The sequence below is a fragment of the Notolabrus celidotus genome, chromosome 1, assembly GCF_009762535.1.
Source record: "Notolabrus celidotus isolate fNotCel1 chromosome 1, fNotCel1.pri, whole genome shotgun sequence".
Classification (NCBI taxonomy): Eukaryota; Metazoa; Chordata; class Actinopteri; order Labriformes; family Labridae; genus Notolabrus; species Notolabrus celidotus.
Genome location: NC_048272.1, coordinates 40,623,992 through 40,648,797, shown reverse-complemented (window position 1 = coordinate 40,648,797; position 24,806 = coordinate 40,623,992). Strand labels below are relative to the sequence as shown.

The 24,806-nt window shown below is 44.2% G+C and overlaps 2 protein-coding genes and 1 long non-coding RNA gene across 5 annotated transcripts in view; 2 read left to right on the top strand and 1 right to left on the bottom strand.

Annotated features, from left to right (window-relative positions):
- The window catches only part of LOC117821998, a 135,500-nt gene that overhangs the window by 102,460 nt on the left and 8,234 nt on the right, over nucleotides 1-24,806 (top strand). The gene's annotated exons all lie outside the window — the stretch shown is intronic.
- On the top strand, nucleotides 3,101-5,143 carry LOC117822146 (P2X purinoceptor 7-like). The gene is made up of 4 exons (XM_034696815.1): nucleotides 3,101-3,405; nucleotides 3,947-4,016; nucleotides 4,107-4,261; nucleotides 4,611-5,143. Exons 1-4 carry the CDS (start codon nucleotides 3,287-3,289, stop codon nucleotides 4,771-4,773), a joined length of 507 nt encoding a protein of 168 aa, XP_034552706.1. The 5' UTR covers nucleotides 3,101-3,286; the 3' UTR covers nucleotides 4,774-5,143.
- LOC117822434 lies at nucleotides 4,416-6,748 on the bottom strand. Of its 2 annotated transcripts, XR_004633174.1 has the most exons (5): nucleotides 6,713-6,748; nucleotides 5,890-6,138; nucleotides 5,547-5,718; nucleotides 5,299-5,447; nucleotides 4,416-4,932 (listed from the first exon to the last, which is right to left on the bottom strand). It is a non-coding gene; the product is annotated as an uncharacterized LOC117822434 (long non-coding RNA). The 2 variants fall into 2 exon arrangements; XR_004633173.1 differs by lacking the exon at nucleotides 6,713-6,748 and having other exon boundaries at nucleotides 5,890-6,257.

The window sequence follows — 24,806 nt, the reverse complement described above, 5'->3', positions numbered from 1 at the left end:
TGTCATCTTGGAGGCCTTGCTCTTGCCCCCGAAGATTTTAAAGAGGGATTTGTGAATTTTTTTTGGGCTTTGCCGTTCACTTGCCCTCCTCTTGGGGCTTTTGGCCCCTGATTTGAGCCTCTCCGAGCATTGGCCTGTTGAGGCCAGGGTCTCTGGGCCTTGGCTTGGTGACGGAGGTTTTTCGGGGCTTTGGCCCTTCAAGGCTTGCTCCGCCACGATGTTCTCGATGGCCGCCCTTACTCCCTCGCTCTGGCCCTCCTCCTGAAACAAAAAACACCCAACATTGTTATCAGGAAGTAACAATTGTTCCATCACCGATTAACCAAAACCATATCCTTCACCTCGCTCTAGCTCTCCTCGGAGGCACAAGCTGCAGACGTGGCCTCCTCCTCAACCCGCAGATGCTCCTCCTCCTCTTCCTCCTGCTGCTGCTGCCCCTGCTCATCCTCCTCCACCTCAACTGCCAAGTGCATTAATTTCTTTGCCCTTTTTTGGCCGGGGACAGTCGGGACACTTGCCCCCTGGGGTGTAGGCCCTTGCTGTGGTGGTGGGGTGTGCCCTGTCACATCTGCCGGGTGCTGTGGTGGTGGTGGTGCTTCACCTGACACCCCTGCCATGTGCTGTGGTGCGCACTCTGTTCCCCTGCCGACTGCTGCAGTGGAGGTAGTGGTGGTGCTTCCTCTGACACCCCTGCCATGGGCTGTAGTGGTGGTGGGGTGTGTTCTGACACCCCTGCCAACTGCTGTGGTGCTTCCCCTGACACCCCTGCCATGGGCTGTGGTGGTGGTGGGGTGTGTTCTGACACCCCTGCCAACTGCTGTGGTGCTTCCCCTGACACCCCTGCCATGGGCTGTGGTGGTGGTGGTGGGGTGTGTTCTGACACCCCTGCCAACTGCTGTGGTGCTTCCCCTGACACCCCTGCCATGGGCTGTGGTGGTGGTGGTGGGGTGTGTTCTGACACCCCTGCCAACTGCTGTGGTGTGTGCCCAGACGCCCCTGCCTGCTGCGGTGCAGGTCCCGGCACCCCTGCCTGGTGCTGTGGTTAGCAAGACAAAAGGAAACCGCAAATTCATTTGAATTCATTTGAATGATTTGAATCAATTTGGACTTGTACTTTTGATTCACTCACCCTGAGGAGCTTCAATTCCTGACGCAACTCCAGGACCTCCCGCTCCAGCTCGGCCAACTGCTGCCGCACCTGCACACAGGCCGGGTCCTGGCATCCGTCTTGTCCCTCATGGGGATCCTCCTCCAGGTCAAGTTGGCTTACCATCGGGGGGTTTGGGCATGATGCTCGCAGTGCTGCCAACTCCTCGATGGCGGTGCGCCGCTTCAGAGACTTCACGCTGGACTTGATTTGCTTCTGGGTTACATCTTTATGCCCACAAATATGTTTTTCCAGGTGCAACACCGTGGCGTTGCACAATAGAATTGGGCAAGGGCCCCCACCCAGGTGGGACCTTCCAGTGGCCAACAGGTTTAGGATGGCCCTTTCTTTGCCGTTCTTTAGAAGATGGATCTCCCTGAGGTGCTTGGAAACGCATTGGAGTAGCTTCCCGCAGATGGGGCAGTCTCCCTCAGTTTCGGTTTTTGTCATCTTTAAAAGAAAATATGTACATGTAGTCATTCATGTATGACAGGTGCAGTACTACATAGTGCACCTTTAAATTTCAATATTCAAATATTACTTACTGTCCGTGTCTTGGGTTAAACAGTGTAATGATTGCTAGTGCCTTCCGATGATACACCCCCAGTGGTGGTTAACCTGTGAAACACATGTCAATAGACAGTTACACACCAGCAACCAAGACACCAGAGGTCCTCCATGCAGCGAGAGGAGAGTTTAAGGGTCACCACACTGCTTATTCAACTTCAAAAACTGGCTACTTGGACTACCCCTGAATGGGTAATAATGAGCTACTTTTTGGGACTGAAAAGTAGCGCAAAGTGTCACTGTCATCAGAGGTGAACCCGCAAGCTGGAGGAACCATCCACCCGAACACTGGCTAAGAGCCAGCCAGCGGGAGCCCTCCAATGGCGGGTCACAGCTGCCATTTGGTCTGGTAGAAACGGGCTACTTGGGCTACCCCGGAAAGGGTAATAATGGGCTACTTCTTAGGACTGAGAAGTGACCCAAAATTAAGCAATCAAAGGAACCAGAATTGATTTATTGAGCTTTTCACAGTGTCAGTGTCAGTGTACCAGCCTTGTGTACTTAGACTTGAATGGACTGATCTTTAAGCACGTGTGCAGAGATGGGACCAACGCCGGCACGTGGAACACCTTCTGGTATGCGACATATATAAAAATCATGTCAATATGTCAACAGGAAGTGTTTTGGACGGTGTATGACATGTCTTCATTTTCGGTTACTTTACATGGTGACAAATTAGCCCATCCACTGGTGGGGGTCCGTGGGGTCTGGGGACACTGCATACCAGTCACACACAGAGCCACGATGAACATACTCACAGTTCAGCCTCCTAGTTCAAAGCATTTCTGATATTTCCTTGAAAAACACTGAAAAACGAGACCTTTAACCATCTTTTCGGTGACCTTTGAAACTTGAGAAGGTCGCAGCAGTCTGAAAATCACCATACACCTTGCACCTATGGTCATGGTGAATACTGTACGAGCTCAGCCCTGTATCTCAAAGCATGTAGGATTTATTGAAGAAGAGGGGACCTCAGGCCTCCTCGCCTTTTTCGGTAAAGTGTGGAAATCGTGCCTTTTCGTGTGCCACGCAGCCCTCGTTGTCACTAGAGACCCCAAAATCACCACAAACCTTGTACATGCATCCATTATGAACATATAGCCAGCTCCGCCTCCTAGCTCAAAGGATTTCTGAAATTTCACTGATAAAAACTCAAAAAGGCGACTTTTCAAAACTTTTTGATGAACTTTCACACTTGGGAAGGTAGCACCTGTCTGAAAATCACAACATGCATTCTAACTATGGTCCTAGTGGATACTGTGCAAGCTCAGCCCTCTATCTTAAAGCCTGTGGGATTTATTAAAGGTGACATATCATGCTCTTTTTCAGCAATTTAGATTGGTCTAAGAGGTCCCCAAAACATGTCTTTAACGTGTATTGCTCAAAAAACACTTTGAAATCAGATTTTGGTCTGCCTGAAAACCCCTCTATTTCACTCCTTCTCAAAACAGTCGGTTTTCTGTGTCTGACCCTTTAAATGTGAATGAGCTCTCTGGCCACGCCCCCTCTCTGGAAGGGGACGGGGCCTCGGCTCTCCAACATGGTCAATGTTTACATGGCTGCCGCATCGATATGGCTGCTAACAGAGCTACTTTGGTCCGGCCATACGAATTTGATCCAGAATCCGATCCTGAAGGAGAGGTGCCTGAAGAAGCTCAAAATGTACGACTGCGGCAACACGTTTCTGAATGGTTAGTCACGGATTTTGTTTATTCTGACTTCTTTTCTGTGTGTCGGTGTGTGTCTGACACAGTCACTTACGTGCAACGCGAAGCTAATGCTAACGGTTATTGCTATCTTTGCTTTCCCATCATTACTTGAAGTTATTTTGGTAAATTGATACCTTAAATTGTGGAAAATACTTATCTCGCATGCCTGTGTTTAATGTCAACACTATACATATATGTTGGTAAATGCTGACCATAACTTTTTGTATCTTTGTACATTTGAGTTTATCCCTACTGTAATTCAGCCGAAACATGAACATTAATATTATCAAGCTATACTCTAATTTTAAAGGCTGAGGCTGTTTGCAGTGTTTACTAAAATACAGTTATCCTTCTACAAATTATATGCACACGAGTCACACGTTTAAAATAACCTATGCTATGCAACATTTTGCAAAACTTACCTCTTTCCAACCTCCACTTATTTACTGTCTGTCAGTTTGTGAATTCCATAAGCTTTATATTCTAGTGAGATGTTGACATTTTTCTCTATTTTTTTCGGTAGGTGCTCCTGTGGAAACTGTGCAGCCATGCCCACAGAACCTGAAAATAGATGCTGCTTGGAGACACCACAGGTGCCAGAGCCGAATTACTAAATAATGTGTCTTTATTATAGTTTACATTTTCAAGACACCATGACATTTAACATTTGTAATTCCCTGTAGGTTATTAAACGTGTACGAGAGGTTGAGGAACCGATATCATGCATGATACAGCATCCTGGGTTGGAGCCTGTCTGCCTCAACCTTTACTCTCTGCAGAATGCCTGCAACATTTACAAAGCTGACTATGGACCTATGCAGCTTAGAGGAATAAACCAGTAAGTTTTGTGTCTTTGTAAATTCTCATTATTTCCTCTTAAAGATGTTTTGAAGTCTTTCTATACTTTAGTTTGGAAACTTGTACAATGGAAATAAACCCACAAATAAGCAGTAGTGAGCTTATTTGACATGAATGAACATGATTCCATTCAGTACAAACTCAGGATTTATTAAAATGAAATAATGTACAATCTGTGCAAATATAATAGCATTTTTGCAAATATCAGAAATGCTGCTGTTCCTAAAAAATACACTGTAAAAACTATCCACAAATGTGGGTTAAAAAAAAAAAAAAGGGTCAGACACACATACAATTTTTCACACAGTAATACTGTTCAATTTCTGCAGCCGCTACAGGTATCTGGCCTACAGGAGCTTTGTAAGCTGGTGCTGGGGCTTCTTTGGGCGCAAAATCAGAGTGGTCATTCCATCCTGTGTGGTGCTACGGATCCGGACAGAGTTTCCTGATGCCGAGAACCAGTATGTGGGTTTTAGACCTCCCCTCGATTAAACCGCGACACATGGCTGGCTATGACTTCCTCCCTGTCAGGCCGCTCGTATTGTGCCGAGAGGTCTTCAGGGATGGGGATGGCAAGCACAGCCTCAGTGTATGATGACGGGTCCACAAATACTGTTTCCAGCACGAGGTCCAACATGTCATCAACATACCCTGTTTGTTAAAAGAAAAAGACAGATTTTGTTTACATTTTTAGATTGTATTGTTATTTACTGTGACTGAAAGTCTGTTGCCAAATACCTGCCAATTTACACTTTTTAATTTATTATTTTATCTGGTTGATTTTTTTAAAATTGCAATTTTGTGTTGAATATAACAATTTTGTATTTTATTATGGTTAACAAAGCAACTACGTTTACTTACCTCCTGCCATTTAATACTTATTTATTATTTGTATAAGAGTTGATATTTTTCTACTGTATATTTTGTATTTAAAAATACTCTAACATGTAAAGAATGTTCAATACAATATTTAAGAACTTGCCTTTTTTTTGAAAAATAAAGTAATGTAATACTTACGGTATGTTGGCTCAACTTTTACTGGTTTTGCTCTGCATCCCCCCTTCAAGGCCTTTGGAAAGTTAACCTTGAAGAGAGGTTCACCTTCTGTTGTTTGGGCTTGTGGTCTGCCAGCATTCTCATTCTAGTACATGGCAGCCAGGTAGAGTCTAGATGTACAGTAAAGATAAATCAAAGATGTTATTTATGACCGAAACCTTAGGCTACCCACAATATTTGAACTTTAAACTTACTACCTTTTAATTTACCTGCACAGCATTCCAAGACAGGGAAAGACGACACTTTTAGGGGCGAAACGAATGATGACGCTGTGGAAAGCCTCAACAGATGAAGTCTGGTGATGAGGGCTCAGTTTCTCCACATCCTTCAAAGTCCTCTTGTTTGTCAGCACCTTCTCCAGCCGGTATAAGGCAGGATTTTCTAAAGAAAAATAAGTATACTTTATCACACTGTCATATGTAATGAGTAATCCTGTATTATACACAACAGTACGTTTAATCACTGGGTGTAATTGACTTCAGAGATTATGTCCTTTCACTAATTATAAAAGGAGATGTGATTAAGGTTTTAGTAAGTATGAGTGCAACATACCTTCTGAAATCCATTTACCCATGTCCGTTGTCTGGCGCAGTGGGTGCTGGCACTGGGGGTACAGAGGATTTTCATGTGTGTGGATGTTTTGGACATGGTTCATGGTTGAGGTCCACTTTGCCACTCTCTCTGGTCCAGTGGTTGATGAAGCTGCGGTCCAGTATATGTGGTTTTTTATTCCTCTGATCCACTTCTGGAGTTTTTCACAGCCCTTCAGCTTCGTTATCTGGTTCAGCTTTTTAGAAATTCCTACAGTGCAAAAATAAATTTTTCATAAGTAAATGCATCAAGTCAAGTGATGTATCAATATATATATGAATCAGAATCAGCTTTATTGGCCAAGTATGCTTGAACACACAAGGAATTTGACTTTAGTAAACTGTGCTCTCTTTGTACAAGGCATAAGAATAAGAACTACACTAAAAAATAAAATAAAAATAATAACAATAACCTTAGCTATAAATACAAAGAAACAACAAATAGGCTTGACTAATATGTACAGGCTAAAATAATATAAAGTGCAGTGGTGAGTTGCAGAGGTAGTTTTACATTATAAAATAGAAGTTAAATAATACAAAAAATAGAAATATGGGATTCTGCTTGGAGAATTGTTGCATTGTGTATCTACATGTATATTTACAGAGAGTATTTATCTGACAGGTGTGACACTGTTATGGTTTAGTGTTCATCAGAGTGACAGCCTGGGGGAAGAAACTGTTCTTATGGCGGGTTGTTTTGGTGCACAGTGATCTGTAGCGCCTGGCGGAGGGGAGGAGTTTAAAGAATTTGTGTCCAGGGTGTGAGGGGTCAGCTGTGATGCTACCTGCCCGTTTCCTGGCCCGGGACCGGTACAAGTCCTGGATGGGGGGCAGGTCGACACCGATGATTTTTTCTGCAGTCCTTATAGTCCGTTGCAGTCTGTGTTTGTCTAGTTTGGTTGCAGAGCCAAACCAGACAGTGATTGAGGTACACAGAACAGACTGGATGATGGAGGTGTAGAACATGATCAGCAGCTCCTGGGGCAGGTTGAACTTCCTGAGCTGACGCAGGAAGTACATCCTCTGCTGGGCCTTTTTTCTGATTGTGTCTATGTGGGAGGTCCACCTCAGGTCCCGGGAAATAGTGGATCCCAGGAACCTGAAAGAGTCCACAGTAGACACAGGGCTGTTCAGGATGGTGAGGGGGGGGGGGACTTCTCCTGAAGTCCACTGTCATCTCTACCGTCTTGAGCGGGTTCAGCTCCAGATGGTTCTGACTACACCAGAGTGCCAGCTGTTCCACCTCCTGTCTGTAAGCAGACTCGTCTCCGTCCTGGATGAGACCGATGACGGTGGTGTCTTCTGCAAACTTCAGGAGTTTCACCGAGGGGTCCCCTGAGGTGCAGTCATTGGTGTAGAGGGAGAAGAGCAGTGGGGAGAGAACACATCCCTGTGGGGCGCCAGTGCTGATGGTCCGGGTGCTGGATTTGATGCTCCCCAGCCTCACCTGCTGTCTCCTGTCAGTCAGGAAGTTGGTGATCCACTGACAGATGGAGGCCGGCACTGTGAGCTGGGTGAGTTTCTGGTGCAGGATGTCTGGTATGATGGTATTGAACGCAGAGCTGAAGTCCACAAACAGGATCCTAGCGTAGGTCCTGGGGGAGTCCAGGTGATGCAGGATGTAGTTCAGACCCATATTGACTGCATCCTCCACCGACCTGTTTGCCCGATAGGCAAACTGCAGGGGGTCCAGCAGGGGGCCTGTGATGTCTTTCAGGTGGCTCAACACTAGTCTCTCGAAGGACTTCATGACCACAGACGTCAGGGCGACGGGCCTGTAGTCATTGAGTCCTGTGATGGTGGGTTTCTTTGGGACTGGGATGATGGTGGAGCTTTTGAAGCATGAGGGCACTTCACACAGCTCCAGCGATGTGTTGAAGATCTTTGTGAAGATGGGGGCCAGCTGCTCAGCACAGACTCTCAGGCAGGAGGGGGACACGCCGTCTGGTCCTGGAGCCTTCTTGGTCTTTTGTCTCTGGAAGAGCTGGATTACCTCATCTTCACAGATCGTCAGCGCAGGTGGGGGGTCAGAGGGGGGTGGGGAGGGGCTTGTGGGGGGGCCAGGTAAATCAGAGTGTTCGGGTGTGGGGTGTGAAAACCTGCAGTAGAAGCTGTTCAGGTCGTCAGCTAGTCTTTTGTTACCTTCAGGGTGGGGGGAGGGTCTCCTGTAGCTTGTAACTTCACGCAGGCCTCTCCAAACTTCTGAGGGGTCGTTGGCAGAGAAGCTCTGTTTTAACTTCTCAGTGTAGCTCCTCTTAGCTACCTTGATTTCCCTCGTCAGTTTGTTTCTGGCCTGCTTGAACAGGTCCCGGTCCCCACTCCTGTAGGCCTCTTCTTTGGCCTGACGCAGCTTCCTCAGTTGAGGTGTGAACCAGGGCTTGTTGTTGTTGTATGTGCGGAAGGTCCTGGTCTGCACACACATGTCCTCACAGAAGCTGATGTATGAAGTCACAGTGTCAGTGAGTTCATTGAGGTTTCCTGATGCAGCTTCAAAAACACTCCAATCAGTGCAATCAAAGCAGGCTTGTAACTCCTGCTTTGACTCCTCCGTCCACTTCTTCACAGTCCTAACTACAGGCTTAGCCGTTTTTAACTTCTGCCTGTAGGTCGGGATGAGATGAATCAGACAGTGATCAGATAGTCCTAAAGCTGCACGGGGGACAGAGCGATATGAGTCCTTTATTACTGTGTAGCAGTGGTCCAGAGTGTTAGACTCCCTGGTGGGACACTTAATATGCTGTCTGTATTTAGGTAGTTCGTGGGTTAAATTTGCTCTGTTAAAATCCCCGAGAATGATGAGCAGAGAGTCGGGATGTTTTTTCTCCACGTCTGTAATCTGGTCAGCCAGGTGCTGTAACGCCTCCGTTACACAGGCCTGAGGTGGGATGTAGACGCCGACCAGAATAAAGGAGGAGAACTCCCGCGGAGAATAGAAGGGTTTGCAGTTTATGAAAAGAGTCTCCAGATTTGGACTGCATGACTTCTTCAACACTGTGGTATCTGTACACCAACCTTCGTTTATGTAGAAACAGATTCCGCCTCCTCTCGCCTTCCCAGAGAGTTCCTTTACGCGGTCTGTGGAGCTGAAAGTCCGGTAAGTGCAGTGAGCTGTCTGGGATGTGTTCACTGAGCCAGGTTTCAGTGAAACACAGGGCGGCGGATCTGCAAAAGTCTGTGTTTCTTGAGTTGAGGAGCAGCAGTTCATCCATCTTGTTTGCCAGGGAGCGGACATTCGCCAGGTGAATGGACGGGAGCGCACTGCGTAACCCCCGCTGTCTCAGTCTGACGAGCGCGCCTGCTCGCTTGCCCCGGCGCCGGCGTCTCCGGCAAAGACCATAGAGAGCTGCGGCTCCACCAGCAAGAATCTCTGTGTAACTTCCAGGTTCAATGAAAACCGGTGTAAAAAGTTCGGCAGAGGACTGTCCAATGTTAACAAGTTCTTCTCTGGTAAAAGAAACCAGAGAAGCGGAGCATAAAGATACAAGAAAAGAGAATAACGCAGCCATAATTCCTTCAACTATGAACACAGCAATGATAACTGTACTTTTAAAACCAGATAAAGACCCAACTAGCCCATCCAGCTACCGCCCTTTATCACTCATTAACACAGACATTAAAATTTTTACTAAAGTACTCGCATCCAGAATTGAAGGTGTTATCCCATCCCTCATCCACCCCGACCAAACTGGTTTTATTAAAGGACGTCAATCATCTGACAACACCAGGAAGCTATTTAACTTAATGCAATTATCACAACAAGAAGACACAGAAAGTGTAATATTATCATTAGATGCTGAGAAAGCTTTTAACAAAGTCAACTGGACATTCTTATTCCTAACTCTAAAAAAATTTGGATTCAAAGAGACATTTATAGGATGGATTAGAGCACTTTACACTTCACCAATGGCCACTGTTTCCACTAATGGGTTCATTTCAAAAAACTTCCCCCTGCACAACGGTACTAGACAAGGATGCCCACTCTCTCCTTCCCTCTTTGCACTATTCATCGAACCACTTGCAGCTTCAATCAGAGAAAATAGAAATATAAGAGGTTTCCAAACATCTACAACAGAACATAAAATAATTCTTTACGCAGATGAAGTATTACTCCTATTAAAAGACCCCCAATCCTCCCTCCCAAAATGCTTTAATATAATCGCGTCATTTTCAAAAAAATCCGGATACTCGGTCTAAGTCCACAATCTTACCAAACAAATTAGAAGAAAAAAAAAGTAGCAGCACTAGCTTCCAATCACCAACTCAGAACAGGGAATATCAAATACTTGGGCATTAATATCTCCCCCAAACTGTCTGATTTGTTTAATCTAAATTTCTCACCTCTCCTACTAACAGTCGAACAGGACCTACGCCGTTGGTCTAACCTCCCTTTATCACTATTAGAAAGAATATCATCAGTAAAAATGTCCATCCTTCCTCCGGACTTTGAGCTTTACCATCTATCAAGCCAATTGAAATATTTGATACAATGGCACAGAAAATGTAATTCCTCCTGGCTTGATACAGAACAAGCACTCTGTGGGGACCTTCAACTAGCCGACCTTCCATTTATCACACAAAATATAAAACAACACTAGTGTTTCAAAAGTATAACAATAGCAACGACCCTCAAAGCTTGGTGGAAAGCTGTTAAAATCACAAAGTCTCAACAAATTGCCCCATCCCTCCGCTCTCCCATCTGGAAAAACCCTGATTTCTCTTTTAAAAAGAAACCACTCCACTTCCCCAACTGGGTGAAAAAGGGCATCACGCACCTTCAGCACATTACGGAGGAAAACACTCTCATCAGCCTCACCAAACTAGCCCAGAAATTTAGTATCACCCCAAACTTCTTAGAATACATACAACTACAATCTATAGTGACACCAATCCTAAATAGCATTGTTAACTCGCCGGATGACCCCATTCCAATTGACAGAATCCTAAATATCTTCAGCAAAAAAAAGAGCATGTCAAAAATATACGCTATCTTAAACCAGTCCGACACCTCGGTGTCATTACCGATATCAAAATGGGAATCAGATCTCTCAATAACAACTAACTGTGACTTCTGGAATCGAATCTGTATATACAACTTCAATAAAAGCATTAGCAAAAACGTACAACTTATCCAGTATCTAGGATTTATTTAAAGAAAAGGTGTCCTCAGGCCTCCTCGCCTTTTTCGGTAAAGTGTGGAAATCGTGCCTTTTCGTACGCCATGCGTCCCTCGTTGCCACCAGTGACTCCAAAATCACCACAAACCTTGTACATGCACCCATGATGAATATACAGCCAGCTCAGCTTTGTAGCTCAAAGGATTTCTGAAATTTCACTGATAAAAACTCAAAAAGGCGACTTTTCAAAACTTTTTGATGAACTTTCACACTTGGCAAGGTAGCACCTGTCTGAAAATCACAACATGCATTCTAACTATGGTCCTAGTGAATACTGTACGAGCTCAGCCCTCTATCTTAAAGCCTGTGGGATTTATTAAACAAAATGTGTCCTCGGGCCTAATCGCCTTTTTCACAGTCACCTTTTCGTACGCCACGCGGCCCTGGTTGTCACCAGTGACCCCAAAATCACCACAAACCTTGTACACATGGTCATGATTAACATACAGTCAGCTCAGCCTTGTAGTTCAAAGCATTTCTGAAATTTTGATGAAAAACACAGAAAAACGTGAGTTTTTACCATTTTTTCAGTGACCTTTGACACTAAAGGCTGATTTATACTTCTGCGTAGGTGCTACGGCGTAGCCTACGCCGTGAGTCTGCATAGCTCGCGTACCTACTCAGAGGCCTACGGACGTAGTTGACGCGCACCTCCTCCAAAATGTAACTACGCGTCGAATTGACGCGTAGCGCTCGGCTGTGATTGGTCCGCTCGGCGGCATTGTATTTCCTGCATTTATAACATTTCCGGTATCGCCACCATTCACAACCTTTCACCGATTTAACCATGGACCAAGCCGACGAGAGACTGTGCGAGGAAGTGAGGAGGTACCCTCATCTGTACGATTCGTCCTCGGTTGACTACAAGGACTGCCAGATGGCCGTGAATTCGTGGAGAGAAATCTCCAAGATTGAAATCCAAGATTGCACAAAGCGGTGGAAGAACAGTCGCGACAAGTTTGTCCGCCTCCGCAGGAAAATGTCTGCAAAGAGTGGCGATCCAGGGGGAAAGAAGGTTCCAGCCCTGTATATCTTTTTGTCCTGGCTCTCACCTCACATCAAGCATCGTGAGACAGAGTCTAACTACGATGAGAAGGTAAATATATTGTTTGAATCATTAACCTTATGTGCTTCACAAAAGGTAGCTAGCAGCCTGAGCTAACAATGCTAACGAGTTGTAAACACAGCGTGAACGTGCATGAAGCAGTACTAATGACCGTTGAATGTTGCCTTTCTGTGTGGTTTTGTGGTTTGTAAGAAACAGACTTGCATTATATCAGTGTCGCCATATTGCATTTTTAAATCACTGTCACCCATCACTGTGTGTAGGTAGAAATTGTCAGCATGTAATCATATGGACACATGTAATTTCAAAGTCACTGAATATTTTCTTTCTCTTTCATGATCCCAGATAGAAGCTAGATCCACTGCTGGATGCAGTGCCCAGCTGGAGCTGGCAGACACCTGGGGCTCCACCAGTGAACTCTCCCCGTTGTATTCAGACTGTCCGTCACCTGTGCCCTCTCCATCGCCTGTCCTGCACCGGCCAACACCTGCACCCTCTCCATCGCCTGTCCTGCACCGGCCAACACCTGCACCCTCTCCATCGCCTGTCCTGCACCGGCCAACACCTGCACCCTCTCCATCGCCTGTCCTGCACCGGCCAACACCTGCACCCTCTCCATCGCCTGTCCTGCACCGGCCAACACCTGCGCCCTCTCCATCGCCTGTCCTGCACCGGCCAACACCTGCACCCTCTCCATCGCCTGTCCTGCACCGGCCAACACCTGCGCCCTCTCCGTTGCCTGCTGCCCTTCCCTCCCAGTCATCCCCACTGCCCAATCTGCAATCTCCTCTAGCCTCTAGAGGAAAGAGGAAGAGAAAGGAGCAGGATGAGGCTGTGCAAGTGCGGCTGGAGCAACTGGAGGAGCGTAGACTCCAGTTGCAGCAGACACTATTGATGGGGACTGATGAATATGTGCGGTTTGGACAGACGGTGGCAGACCTCATTAGGAGGCTGCCAGAAGACCAGAGAGGAGCTGCGATGTTTGAGACGCACAGACTGTTGTTCCAGTGGCAGGAGAACATGGACAGTGTGCATTTGCAGCTACTTTGAGGATGTCGAAGTACTTGTATTAAGTTAAACTTGCACTAAAGTGTTCATTTGAGTGTGTTTTTTTGTATTCTAAACTTATTGTTCTTTAAACCACCACCAGGACAAGTCCTGTGTTTGCACATCTTATTTTTTATTGCCTTATTTTTTCATATGTGCAGTTTTATTTCTAATTTTTCCAGGGCAAGTCCTGTGTTTATTTAATTTTTTATTGCCTTATTTTTTCATATGTGCACTTTCATTTTTTATACTTTTTTTCCAGGGCAAGTCCTGTGTTTATTTAATTTTGTATTGCCTTATTTTTTTCACATGTGCACTTTGATTGTTTTAGATGTTTCACAACCAAATAAAAAAGGTTTATTTGAATATAAACCTGTTCATGCCTCATTGATTTAACATTTCTGTAAAACTGTCATTATTTTACAGCTGACTACATTGTTACAGGTGTGTGACTTATCTAAATTCCTGTTTTTGTCAATGTAGAAGTCCTTTATATTAATTAAGCCTTTATCTGCCCCGTTTGAGAAGACACTATCCCCCAAGCCCAGCTTGAAAGAAAGTTCTTGGTGATTGGAGCATCATAAGACCCAGTACACCCCTGAGCTTAAATGAAATTGGAAGGATGAAATCATCTTTTAACTGCTCAGCAGGTATATCAAGTTTGCAAAATAGGATGGCTTCAAAGAGGCAACTAATTGCATTATTTTACTCAATTGATGCATTAATTAAATCTCCATATTTTAGTTTAAAAATACGTTTTGGGTTTCTGGAAATTTTGACTCCCAAATACTCAAATTTATTAGACAAGATTCTAAAAGGCAGGTTTTCCAGAAAGTTGTGATGAAGACCTTCAGAGAGAAATGAAGGTACTTTTCTCCCAGTTGATGGTGAACTTTAATTTCTATTTTTAACTGCAACTAGCAGTTCCTCACTACCCACATTCACTTCTAAACTCATCCTTTAGTTGATTAATAGGACACTCCAGGTACAGATTGACAACGAATATGTATTAGCAAAACTTTATTCTATGTGATCTTTAACAACAAAACAATAACACCAGTCTGAAAGCAATTTCACAACAAAACAGTACATGTGTAAATGCCAATAGGACACAAGCTGCAACTATTCCAACAATTTAATGTGAGAGTTGGCCTCTGCACACAATGTCATTCTGCCATGGCACACTTCCACAAGGTGACTGAAAGAAAGCCATCAGGTCATTTCTCACACCGATGGCTGCTCTGGTGGATCGGCTCCTGGAAAGGACACGAGGGTCCAGGGGCTCACAAAGATTGGTGTCCCCTGCAACCACTCTTCGCCACTCGCCAGGATGAGTTAACCCAGCTGTCTCAGAGTCTGCAAAATTAGGAGGAATGTATCTGCTCCCCAGGGTGTTCACTTCATCAGTGTAGGCCAGGTAGTTGTGTAGAACAACACAAGCTTTCACAACATCAACAGATTTTTCGGGCAGAAACTCCAGGGCTCGCCCAAGGATCCTCCAACGTGCCACCATGATGCCGAATGAATTTTCTATCACCCGTCTGGCTCTGGAGTGTCGGTAGTTGTAGGTCTGTTTCTCCATTGTCATGTTTTTCCCTGTGAAGTTAAACATAGTGTGAATGAAGAGGGACTTTTGACCGCAAACATGATTATACACATTGCACTTTAATATTAAACACATTTTGTCTGTGACATACCTGGAAAGGGACGCATGAGATTGCAGTGTAGGGGGAATGCAGCATCAGCAACAATCACATGAGGAATAGGAACATCTGTTCCAGGGAGATCAGCTGGTGGAGGCAGGTTCAGTTTGTGCTCGAGCAGCATGGATCCAAATTTGCTCTCCTTGAAGATGCCCCCGTCACTTTCCCTTCCATATCCTCCAACATCAGCCATGGTAAATCGATACCTGGCGTCACAGGTGGCCATCAGCACGATGGAATGGGCTCCTTTGTAGTTGTAGTAGTCGCTCCCGGCGTGTGGCGGTGCCTTTACGTTGACATGCTTTCCATCTAAGCTGCCCACACAGTTAGGAAAGTTCCACAGTCTCCAAAAATCTGCTGCAATCGTCTCCCATTGTCCAACAGAAGGGCAGGGAAGGAACTCTGGCTGCAGTGCTTCCCACAAAGCTTTGCATACCTCAGACAGAATAGAAGACACCGTGCTAGACGCTAGCTTGTAGCTAGCAGCTACAGCCTGTTGGCTTCCACCTGAGGCCAAAATTCGAAGGGTAACTGCAAGTCTCTGAGTAATGTCTACAGGCATACTGTGTGTACTCTGGCGTGAGATAAAGGGCTGCAGACGACGAACCAAATCGTCGAATCTACTTGCCGACATATGAAAATATCGGAAGTGCATTTCCTCATCCATGTCTCTAAGTGGTTGAACAAGAGCCAAAAACTCCCCCGTGCTCTGCCGAAACCGATTAAGCGGTCGTACGTTCCATCTCCTCCGACGTCTCCTCTCTTGTTTTCTTTTCAATAGCTTCAGTATGATCAACTGCTGCTCAACATTTATCAGCACCAACGCCAAAATACTACGCTCCATGTCAGTCGCCATGTTTCACTGAATACAAACAAAGGAACTGACGTATTATACGAAGCAAAACCGGAAACTGGGGCTCTGACAAGCATAAAAAACACACTGCCAACTAGTGTTTAGGTGGAGTATTGCAGCGCGTCACAGACACTCCGACGCAGAAGTATGACATGTCCACATCTGCGTAGGTGCTACGCCGTAGCCTACGCCGTAGCACCTACGCAGAAGTATAAATCAGCCTTAAGTCCTTCCTTATACGGACCAAAGGGTCCAGGCTGCCTAAGGTTGGGAGGAACTTCCCCGACCTGAGGCATTTTATCAGGTCAGCCCAGTCCCTGACCAGGAAAGGCGTGAAGGTGCTCTCAGAGAGGGAAGTTTACAGACTCAAGAAGCACATTGGTAGGGTGAAAGCTCAGATTGGTTATGATGATGATGATGATGATGATGATGATGATGATGATGAAGACTGTTAGGTGCTTTTTACTGACTGCTCTTAGTGTTGTGTTTTATTTTGTACCCATGGGGGATTTTATTATCAGTACCCTGAACCTGAACGGGGCCAGGTCTGATTTTAAACGCGCCGCTCTTTTTAAACTGATGGAGACTAAGCATGTTGATATTCTGTTTTTACAGGAGACCCACAGCACCTCAGACAATGAGAGTGACTGGAAGAGGGCTTTTAATGGGGAGGTGATTTTAAGCCACAAGTCCAGTCTGAGTGGGGGGGTGGGGATTTTATTCTCCAGGAGTTTCTTACCTTTTTCTTTTACTGTAGAGGAAGTTGTTCCAGGTGCTTTAATCAAAGTGAAAGCTGTGTTCGAGAATGTCAAACTTGTGTTTTTAAATGTCTATGCTCCCACCAATGGGGTGGAAAGGGTGGCATTTTTAAACATTTTAAACGAGTGTGTTGGAAACAGTGAGGATGATGGTTTTATGTTGTTTGGGGGGGGATTTTAATGCACGGAGGTCCCAACCCTGGACAGAAACCATCCTGAGCCACACCCGCCTTCATCCCACACGTTCAGGCAGCTGACGGAGAGTCAGGAGCTGTCTGACGTGTGGAGGTTTTTAACAGTCAGCACAGACAGTTCACCTGGAGCCACAGTAGGGACAGGGTTTTATCTCAGGCCAGACTGGACCACTTTTATTGTTTTAAACACCACTTAAATATTTTTAAACAGTGTTTTATTCAGCCTGTGGGTTTTAGTGATCACTGCTTAGTCTCCTGTCGTGTTTTTATCAAGAATATTCATTTAAAGAGCACCTATTGGCATTTTAACACAGCCCTTTTAACAGACCAGGCTTTTAGAAATGCTTTGAACTGTTTTGGGTCATCCCACAGAGAGAGCAGGCCTGCCTTCACTAACATACAGCAGTGGTGGGATGTTGGGAAGACCCAGATTAGACAGCTCTGCCAGCAGTTCACTCGAGGTGTCACTACAGACTTGGCCCGGTCTATGAGGGATTTGGAGACGCAGGTGATAGAGCTGCAAGTTCTAGCAGACTCTACGGCAAATCGAAGGCATTTAGAGTCCCTCAAGTCCAAAAAGTCGGCCATAGCCAACCTGCTGGGCGTCTCGGCACAGGGAGCTCTGGTCAGGTCCAGGTTTATGAACGTGGCCCACGTGGGCTGGAGCGCAAAAACGGACAAAAGGAAGATCATTCACAGCCTACGTGTGTGTGTGTGTTTTACAGGGCGACAGGAGATCTGGACTCCTTCCAGCAGGTTTGGTATTTTAAACAGGTCCTCTGCTCTGTGGCAGGGGACACGCTGCAGTTTGGAGGTGTGCTCATGTGAATCATGTATCTATTGTATGTATGCATTTATTTATTAAAATGACGTCAAAGTGTATGTAAGATTAATAATGTAGTTTTGATAGGAGCAGTCACTCACTCAAGCAACCTTTCGAGCAGGGAGTATACTTTCCTCCTTATAGGTTTCACTTGAATTTCTACACAATGGTGGTCCTCAGGTAAATAATAAACATTTGAATTAGTGACATTTTACCTCTTTTGCTTCTTAACCTTTATTGACAGTATGGCAGTAGTGCCTATCCCCTCTGTTACGTGTCTGCAAGTCACATGACATGAAGGTCAGAGGTCATGGACAGGGACACTAACAAAAAGAAACTTCAAACCCTCAAATACAAACAGATGTAAGGCCTTTGGGGTCTAAAAGGTGGAGTGGAGGTGTAAAGCTCCACAGCCACCCACTAATACTACAAAGAGTAGACAAACTAAGGAACAGGCCTAAACCAACTGTAATCTGAAAAAAACTCTCCTGAGAGATCAATCCTCTTTTTAATGATCCTTTTGTCACCCTCCTTCCCTCCACAATACATCCACAAACATACACACTCTCTCACAACACACTCTTCAAAACAAACCCAGAGAAAACAACTGAAGGTGTTGTCTTCTCTGTTGCACACACCTAACTGAGGGAAAGGAGCTCCTTTTATTGAGCAGCCAGGCTGATGAGCTCAAGCTGGGTACAATGAGGGCAGGTGCTCTCAATGATGGGCTCGTTAGGAGCCCTGGAGGTCACAGACTACCTCCATCTGTAACACATCCTATATGTACATTCAGGCTGTGCTTGTGACCTTCAACAACTCCCTCAATAACTTCCAGTGAAAGCTATCCTTTTCAGTGAGATTTGACCTGCAACTATTCTTCACTGGTTTTCAGTTTATCAGTGCTGAACTGCTGCTTTCAGGATTTCTCATGCCATGAGATTTGTCTGAGTTTTCATGAGCTTCCTGTTATGCATTGAAAGATTCAGAATGTATTTATTGTCATTTACATTTACACATACAAGGAATTTGACTTGGTGTTCTTCTGTGCTAAACAATCAACATACAAATAGATAATTTTAGAAAATAGATAAAATAATATTATAAATTAAACACAAAATGTGCAATGGAAGAACTGTGCAGGTATGTTGAACATTACATGCAGCGTAAACAGAAAATGTAAAGTCCAGTGTGCTTTAATGTTACACATAGATTCAGCCTTCATGTTACTGTAATGTTCTCTGACTGAATGAAGCTGTGAACAAGCATGGGTTTCCTCTGAGGTATTAATGTTATTTCAAATGTAATTATTAGGTTTTTTAATGATTTTCAATTGTATTTCTTTGTATTTCTGTGTTCATCATGGGTGCAAGTACAAGGTTTGTGGTGATTTTGGAATCACTGGTGGCAATGAGGGACGCATGGCGTACGAAAAGGCACGATTTCCACACTTTACCGAAAAAGGCGAAGAGGCCTGAGGACACCTTTTCTTGAATAAATCCTAGATGCTTTAAGATAGAGGGCTGAGCTTGCACAGTATTCATCATTACTATAAGTGCAATGTGTGGTGTGTTTTTCAGACAGTGTCAAAGGTCACTGAAAAAAAAGGTAAAAACTCACCTTTTTCTGTGTTTTTCATCAAAATTTCAGAAATGCTTTGAACTAGGAGTCTGAGCTGGCTGTGTGTTCATCATGAGTGCATCTACAAGGTTTGTGGTGATTTTGGGGTCACTGGTGACAACCAGGGCCGCGTGGCGTACGAAAAGGTGACTTTGTGAAAAAGGCGATTAGGCCTGACGACACCTTTTGTTTAATAAATCCCACAAGCTTTAAGATAGAGGGCTGAGCTCATACAGTATTCACAAGGACCATAGGTAGAGTGTGTGGTGTGATTTTCAGACAGGTGCTACCTTTCCAGGTGTGAAAATCAACCAAAAGGTGGTTAAATGTCGCCTTTTTGAGATATTTTCAAGGAAATTTCAGAAATCCTTTGAGCTAGGAGGCTGAGCTGGCTGTATGTTCATCATGGGTGCATGTACAAGGTTTGTGGTGATTTTGGAGTCACTGGTGGCAACGAGGGCCGCGTGGCGTACGAAAAGGCACGATTTCCACACTTTACCGAAAAAGGCGAGGAGGCCTGAGGACACCTTTTCTTAAATAAATCCTAGATGCTTTAAGATAGAGGGCTGAGCTTGCAAATTATTCATTATTACTATAAGTGCAATGTGTGGTGTGTTTTTCAGACAGGTACTACCTTCCTAAGTGTCAAAGGTCACTGAAAAAATGGTAAAAACTCACCTTTTTCTGTGTTTTTCATCAAAATTTCAGAAATAATTTGAACTACAAGGCTGAGCTGATTGTATGTTAATCATGACCATGTGTACAAGATTTGTGGTGATTTTGGGGTCACTGGTGACAACCAGGGCCGCTTGGCGTACGAAAAGGTGACTTTGTGAAAAAGGCGAATAGGCCCGAGGACACATTTTGTTTAATAAATCCCACAGGCGTTAAGATAGAGGGCTGAGCTCGTACAGTATTCACTAGGACCATAGTTAGAATGCATGTTGTGATTTTCAGACAGGTGCTACCTTGCCAAGTGGGAAAGTTCATCAAAAAGTTTTGAAAAGTCGCCTTTTTGAGTTTTTATCAGTGAAATTTCAGCAACCCTTTGAGCCACAAAGCTGAGCTGGCTGTATATTCATCATGGGTGCATGTACAAGGTTTGTGGTGATTTTGGAGTCACTGGTGGCAACGAGGGACGCATGGCGTACGAAAAGGCACGATTTCCACACTTTACCGAAAAAGGCGAGGAGGCCTGAGGACACCTTTTCTTGAATAAATCCTAGATGCTTAAAGATAGAGGGCTGAGCTTGCACAGTATTCATCATTACTATGAGTGCAATGTGTGGTGTGCTTTTCAGACAGGTGCTACCTTCCTAAGTGTCAAAGGTCACTGAAAAAATGGTAAAAACTCACCTTTTTCTGTGTTTTTCATCAAAATTTCAGAAATGCTTTGAACTACAAGGCTGAGCTGGCTGTGTGTTCATCATGAGTGCATCTACAAGGTTTGTGGTGATTTTGGGGTCACTGGTGACAACCAGGGCCGCGTGGTGTACGAAAAGGTGACTTTGTGAAAAAGGAGATTAGGCCCGAGGACACATTTTGCTTAATAAATCCCACAGGCTTTAAGATAGAGGACTGAGCTCATACAGTATTCACTAGGACCATAGTTAGAATGCATGTTGTGATTTTCAGACAGGTGCTACCTTGCCAAGTGTGAAAGTTCATCAAAAAGTTTTGAAAAGTTGAGTTTTTATCAGTGAAATTTCAGAAATCCTTTGAGCCACAAAGCTGAGCTGGCTGTATATTCATCATGGGTGCATGTACAAGGTTTGTGGTGATTTTGGAGTCACTGGTGGCAACGAGGGACGCATGGTGTACGAAAAGGCACGATTTCCACACTTTACCGAAAAAGGCGAGGAGGCCTGAGGACACCTTTTCTTGAATAAATCCTAGATGCTTTAAGATAGAGGGCTGAGCTTGCACAGTATTTACAAGGACCATAGGTGCAATGTGTGGTGTGATTTACAGACAGATGCTACCTTCCTAAGTGTCAAAGGTCACTGAAAAAATGGTAAAAACTCACCTTTTTCTGTGTTTTTCATCAAAATTTCAGAAATGCTTTGAACTAGGAGTCTGAGCTGGCTGTGTGTTCATCATGAGTGCATGTACAAGGTTTGTGGTGATTTTGGAGTCACTGGTGACAACCAGGGCCGCGTGGCGTACGAAAAGGTGACTTTGTGAAAAAGGAGATTAGGCCTGACGACACCTTTTGTTTATTAAATCCCACAAGCTTTAAGATAGAGGGCTGAGCTCGTACAGTATTCACAAGGACCATAGGTAGAGTGTGTGGTGTGATTTTCAGACAGGTGCTACCTTCCCAGGTGTGAAAATCCACCAAAAGGTTGTTAAAAGTCGCCTTTTTTTAGATATTTTCAAGGAAATTTCAGAAATCCTTTGAGCTAGGAGGCTGAGCTGGCTGTATGTTCATCATGGGTGCAAGTACAAGGTTTGTGGTGATTTTGGGGTCACTGGTGGCAACGAGGGCCGCGTGGCGTACGAAAAGGTGACTTTGTGACAAAAGCGATTAGGCCCGAGGACACATTTTGCTTAATAAATCCCACAGGCTTTAAGATAGAGGGCTGAGCTCGTACAGTATACACTAGGAATATAGTTAGAATGCATGTTGTGATTTTCAGACAGGTGCTACCTTGCCAAGTGTGAAAGTTCATCAAAAAGTTTTGAAAAGTCGTCTTTTTGAGTTTTTATCATCAAAATTCCAGAAATGCTTTGAACTAGGAGGCTGAGATGGCTGTATATTCATCATGGGTGCAAGTACGAGGTTTGTGGTGATTTTGGAGTCACCGGTGGCAACGAGGGACGCATGGCGTACGAAAAGGCACGATTTCCACACTTTACCGAAAAAGGCGAGGAGGCCTGAGGACACCTTTTCTTTAAATAAATCCTAGATGCTTTAAGATAGAGAGCTGAGCTTGCACAGTATTCACAAGGACCATAGGTGCAATGTGTGGTGTGATTTACAGACAGATGCTACCATCCTAAGGGTCAAAGGTCACTGAAAAAATTGTAAAAACTCACCTTTTTTGCTTAATAAATCCCACAGGCTTTAAAGAATGTTGTCTCCGTCTCTAATGTTTTACGGTCTCTGAGAGTGGACCTTGAGGAGAAGTTTGCTTACTATTGTTGGGGCTTGTGGTTGGTCAGCGTTTTCAGTCTTGAAGTACAGTACAGAGAAAAATAAAAATGGTATTAATGACAGAAACCTTGGGCAACACCCTCTCACAAGTTCTAAGTAATTACAGTTTCATTTACCTGTACAGCATTCCAAGAAATGGTAAGACTACATTTTTAAGGGACAGAAGGAGATGATGTGAAAAACCTCCTCAGATGAAGTGTGGTGATGAGGGCTCAAGTTTCTCAGCATCCTTCACTGTTGTCAGCACCTTCTCAAGCCTGTGAAGAGCAGGAGTCGCTGGGAAAAAAAGAAGAAGTATACTTACAACAGTACTGATCATACATTTCAGTGTGATTAACTTACAGCAGCAATTGTAATCACTGGGTGTAATTCTCTTTACAAAGTATTTCTTATCACTATTTATAAAAAAAAGATGTGAAGCTGCGGTCCAGTATATGTGGTTCTTTATGCTTCTCATCCACTCCTGGAGTTTTTCACAGTCCTTCATTCAGTATTTATGTTCTCCAGTTTCTTTGAAAAGTCTACAGTGCAAAAACACATTTATTTTTAGTAAAAGTCCCAAAATTTAGTGGGGGGGGGGGGGGGGGGGGGGCAACAGTCACACAGAATGCCACTGTCATTGTAAGACCAAGGAACAGGTGTGTGAATGATGTGCACATACAACACCATGCCTGTGCCCTTGGTCACACGTAAATGAGTATTTCTGAAAACTTTTTGTAGCTGATCACTGTGTGGATGGGTGGGTCATAGCTACATCTATTTTTCGTTGGAAAAAATGATCACTGATGCAGTCACATGATGTTAAGTTTTAGCAATAGAGTTTCCAAATTATCATTTGGAAATATACCTTTCTCCGTGTGCCAGACATCGTGCTTGACGGTCAGTGATGATGCAGTGAAGAGTCACATCTCGTGCATTCAACAATGCCAGGCTCCTCCTCAGGTCCTCTTTGTCCATGTGGTAGGTACCTCCCACTGACCTCATGGCTCTGCTCACCCCCACCAAAAAAATAAACACATACTATTAAGAAATGCTTTATGGACAGAGATTTACAAATTTAATGTCAAAACTTGTCTGTTAGGCATGATTTTCCTCAAGATCTTTTATATACAATTATTTTTCAGAACGATGTGTGAAGATATGAACATGAAAGTCACAAATACTGGAAGGTGTATGCGTATCATAAGACATAATCCTTTTAACAGTATGGAGTACGCTTGTAATTAGTAGACTTTCCCATCTTAATATTCAGAAGAGAGTTCACCTACTTTAACCACTTCTTTTTTTACTCTGTTGTGCAGCTTTGTTCTAAACCATTTATCACAGATTTCAACCAGACAGCTTTTCTTTCTGATCCAAACTTGTTATCTTTCACAGTATTTTGTGTTTCAATTGTAACAGTTACAAACAGTAACTCATCGTACTGTCTTTAAAAAGTTAGTGACTTTCTATAAAGATACAAAAGTTAGCTCAGCTGTGATGACACTGCTATTCATAGCTTTCACGTGACGTCACACGCTTATGGAACTAGGGTTGTATGATTTTTTTTTGTCACTAATTATACTAGCCACTCTAGTTTGTGATCTGCTGGTATATCTTAATTACTTAAGGTCTAGAGGGACTGTTGTTAAGTCTTGCTTGTGACAGCAAGAAGTTGTCTCTGTTCATTGTGTGTAAACTGTGTGCATTAGCTCACAGTTTACACACCAGCACCACCAGGTAACGGGGAATCTCTCCTACTCATTATTCAGTTTAGTTGTATTTTTGTCACTATGAAGCTGCAGACCTGAACAGCTGATCAGTGCGCTGCAGGCCGAGGAGCACGTCTGTGTTGCGTCCGCAAATAATGCAAAACAAACAGGCTCTCTGATGTCAATGTCAAGTGCTGAAAAAAAACACAAGTAGATCGTACACCTAAACTGAGATGAGTGCTCGGGTCAGAGTCTTTCAAAATGACCTGAATTGCAGGACTGACCCGTCTGCAGAAACTGTAGCCTAGCTTGCTGCTGTTTCTCCTGCAGTTTCTCACAACAGGGGCCGCGCTGACCAGAGTCCGTTGTTGCTAGTACAATTACTAGTGACATAAAACTCATACAACCCCACTTCAAAAACATTGAAATATCCCTGTAAGAATCCCATCTGAGAAATAAAACCCTGAGAGGAGGATTCATTATATTCGACGCTCCTCTGTCCCTGATGAGGGAACAAAACAACAATAAAAGTCCACTTCTTTGAACAAACATTACATTAAAGGTAAATTGAAGTAAACATAGAGTGATTTAATCATTGTATGTTCAGTCAATGCAGTACCACTGACACGTCAGTGTGCGTGGACCATAGAATGTATAAATAAGGCGTAGACCGATGTAAACAACTCCAGCAGTATCTTGTTACACTGCTAGCCAACCAGCTAACGCTAGCTTAGTAATAACTTCTGTTTTCACAGCTGGACACCTTTATCCCGATAGTCTGGTGGTAAGGTGTTCT

What these genes read in the sequence shown, in the direction of transcription:
- LOC117822146 (XM_034696815.1), top strand. Translation starts at nt 3,287, where the DNA reads ATGGCTGCTAACAGAGCTACTTTGGTCCGGCCATACGAATTTGATCCA. An exon ending in CGGCAACACGTTTCTGAATG is followed by an intron (nt 3,406 to 3,946) that starts GTTAGTCACGGA and finishes TTTTTTCGGTAG; the next exon opens with GTGCTCCTGTGGAAACTGTG. An exon ending in GCTGCTTGGAGACACCACAG is followed by an intron (nt 4,017 to 4,106) that starts GTGCCAGAGCCG and finishes AATTCCCTGTAG; the next exon opens with GTTATTAAACGTGTACGAGA.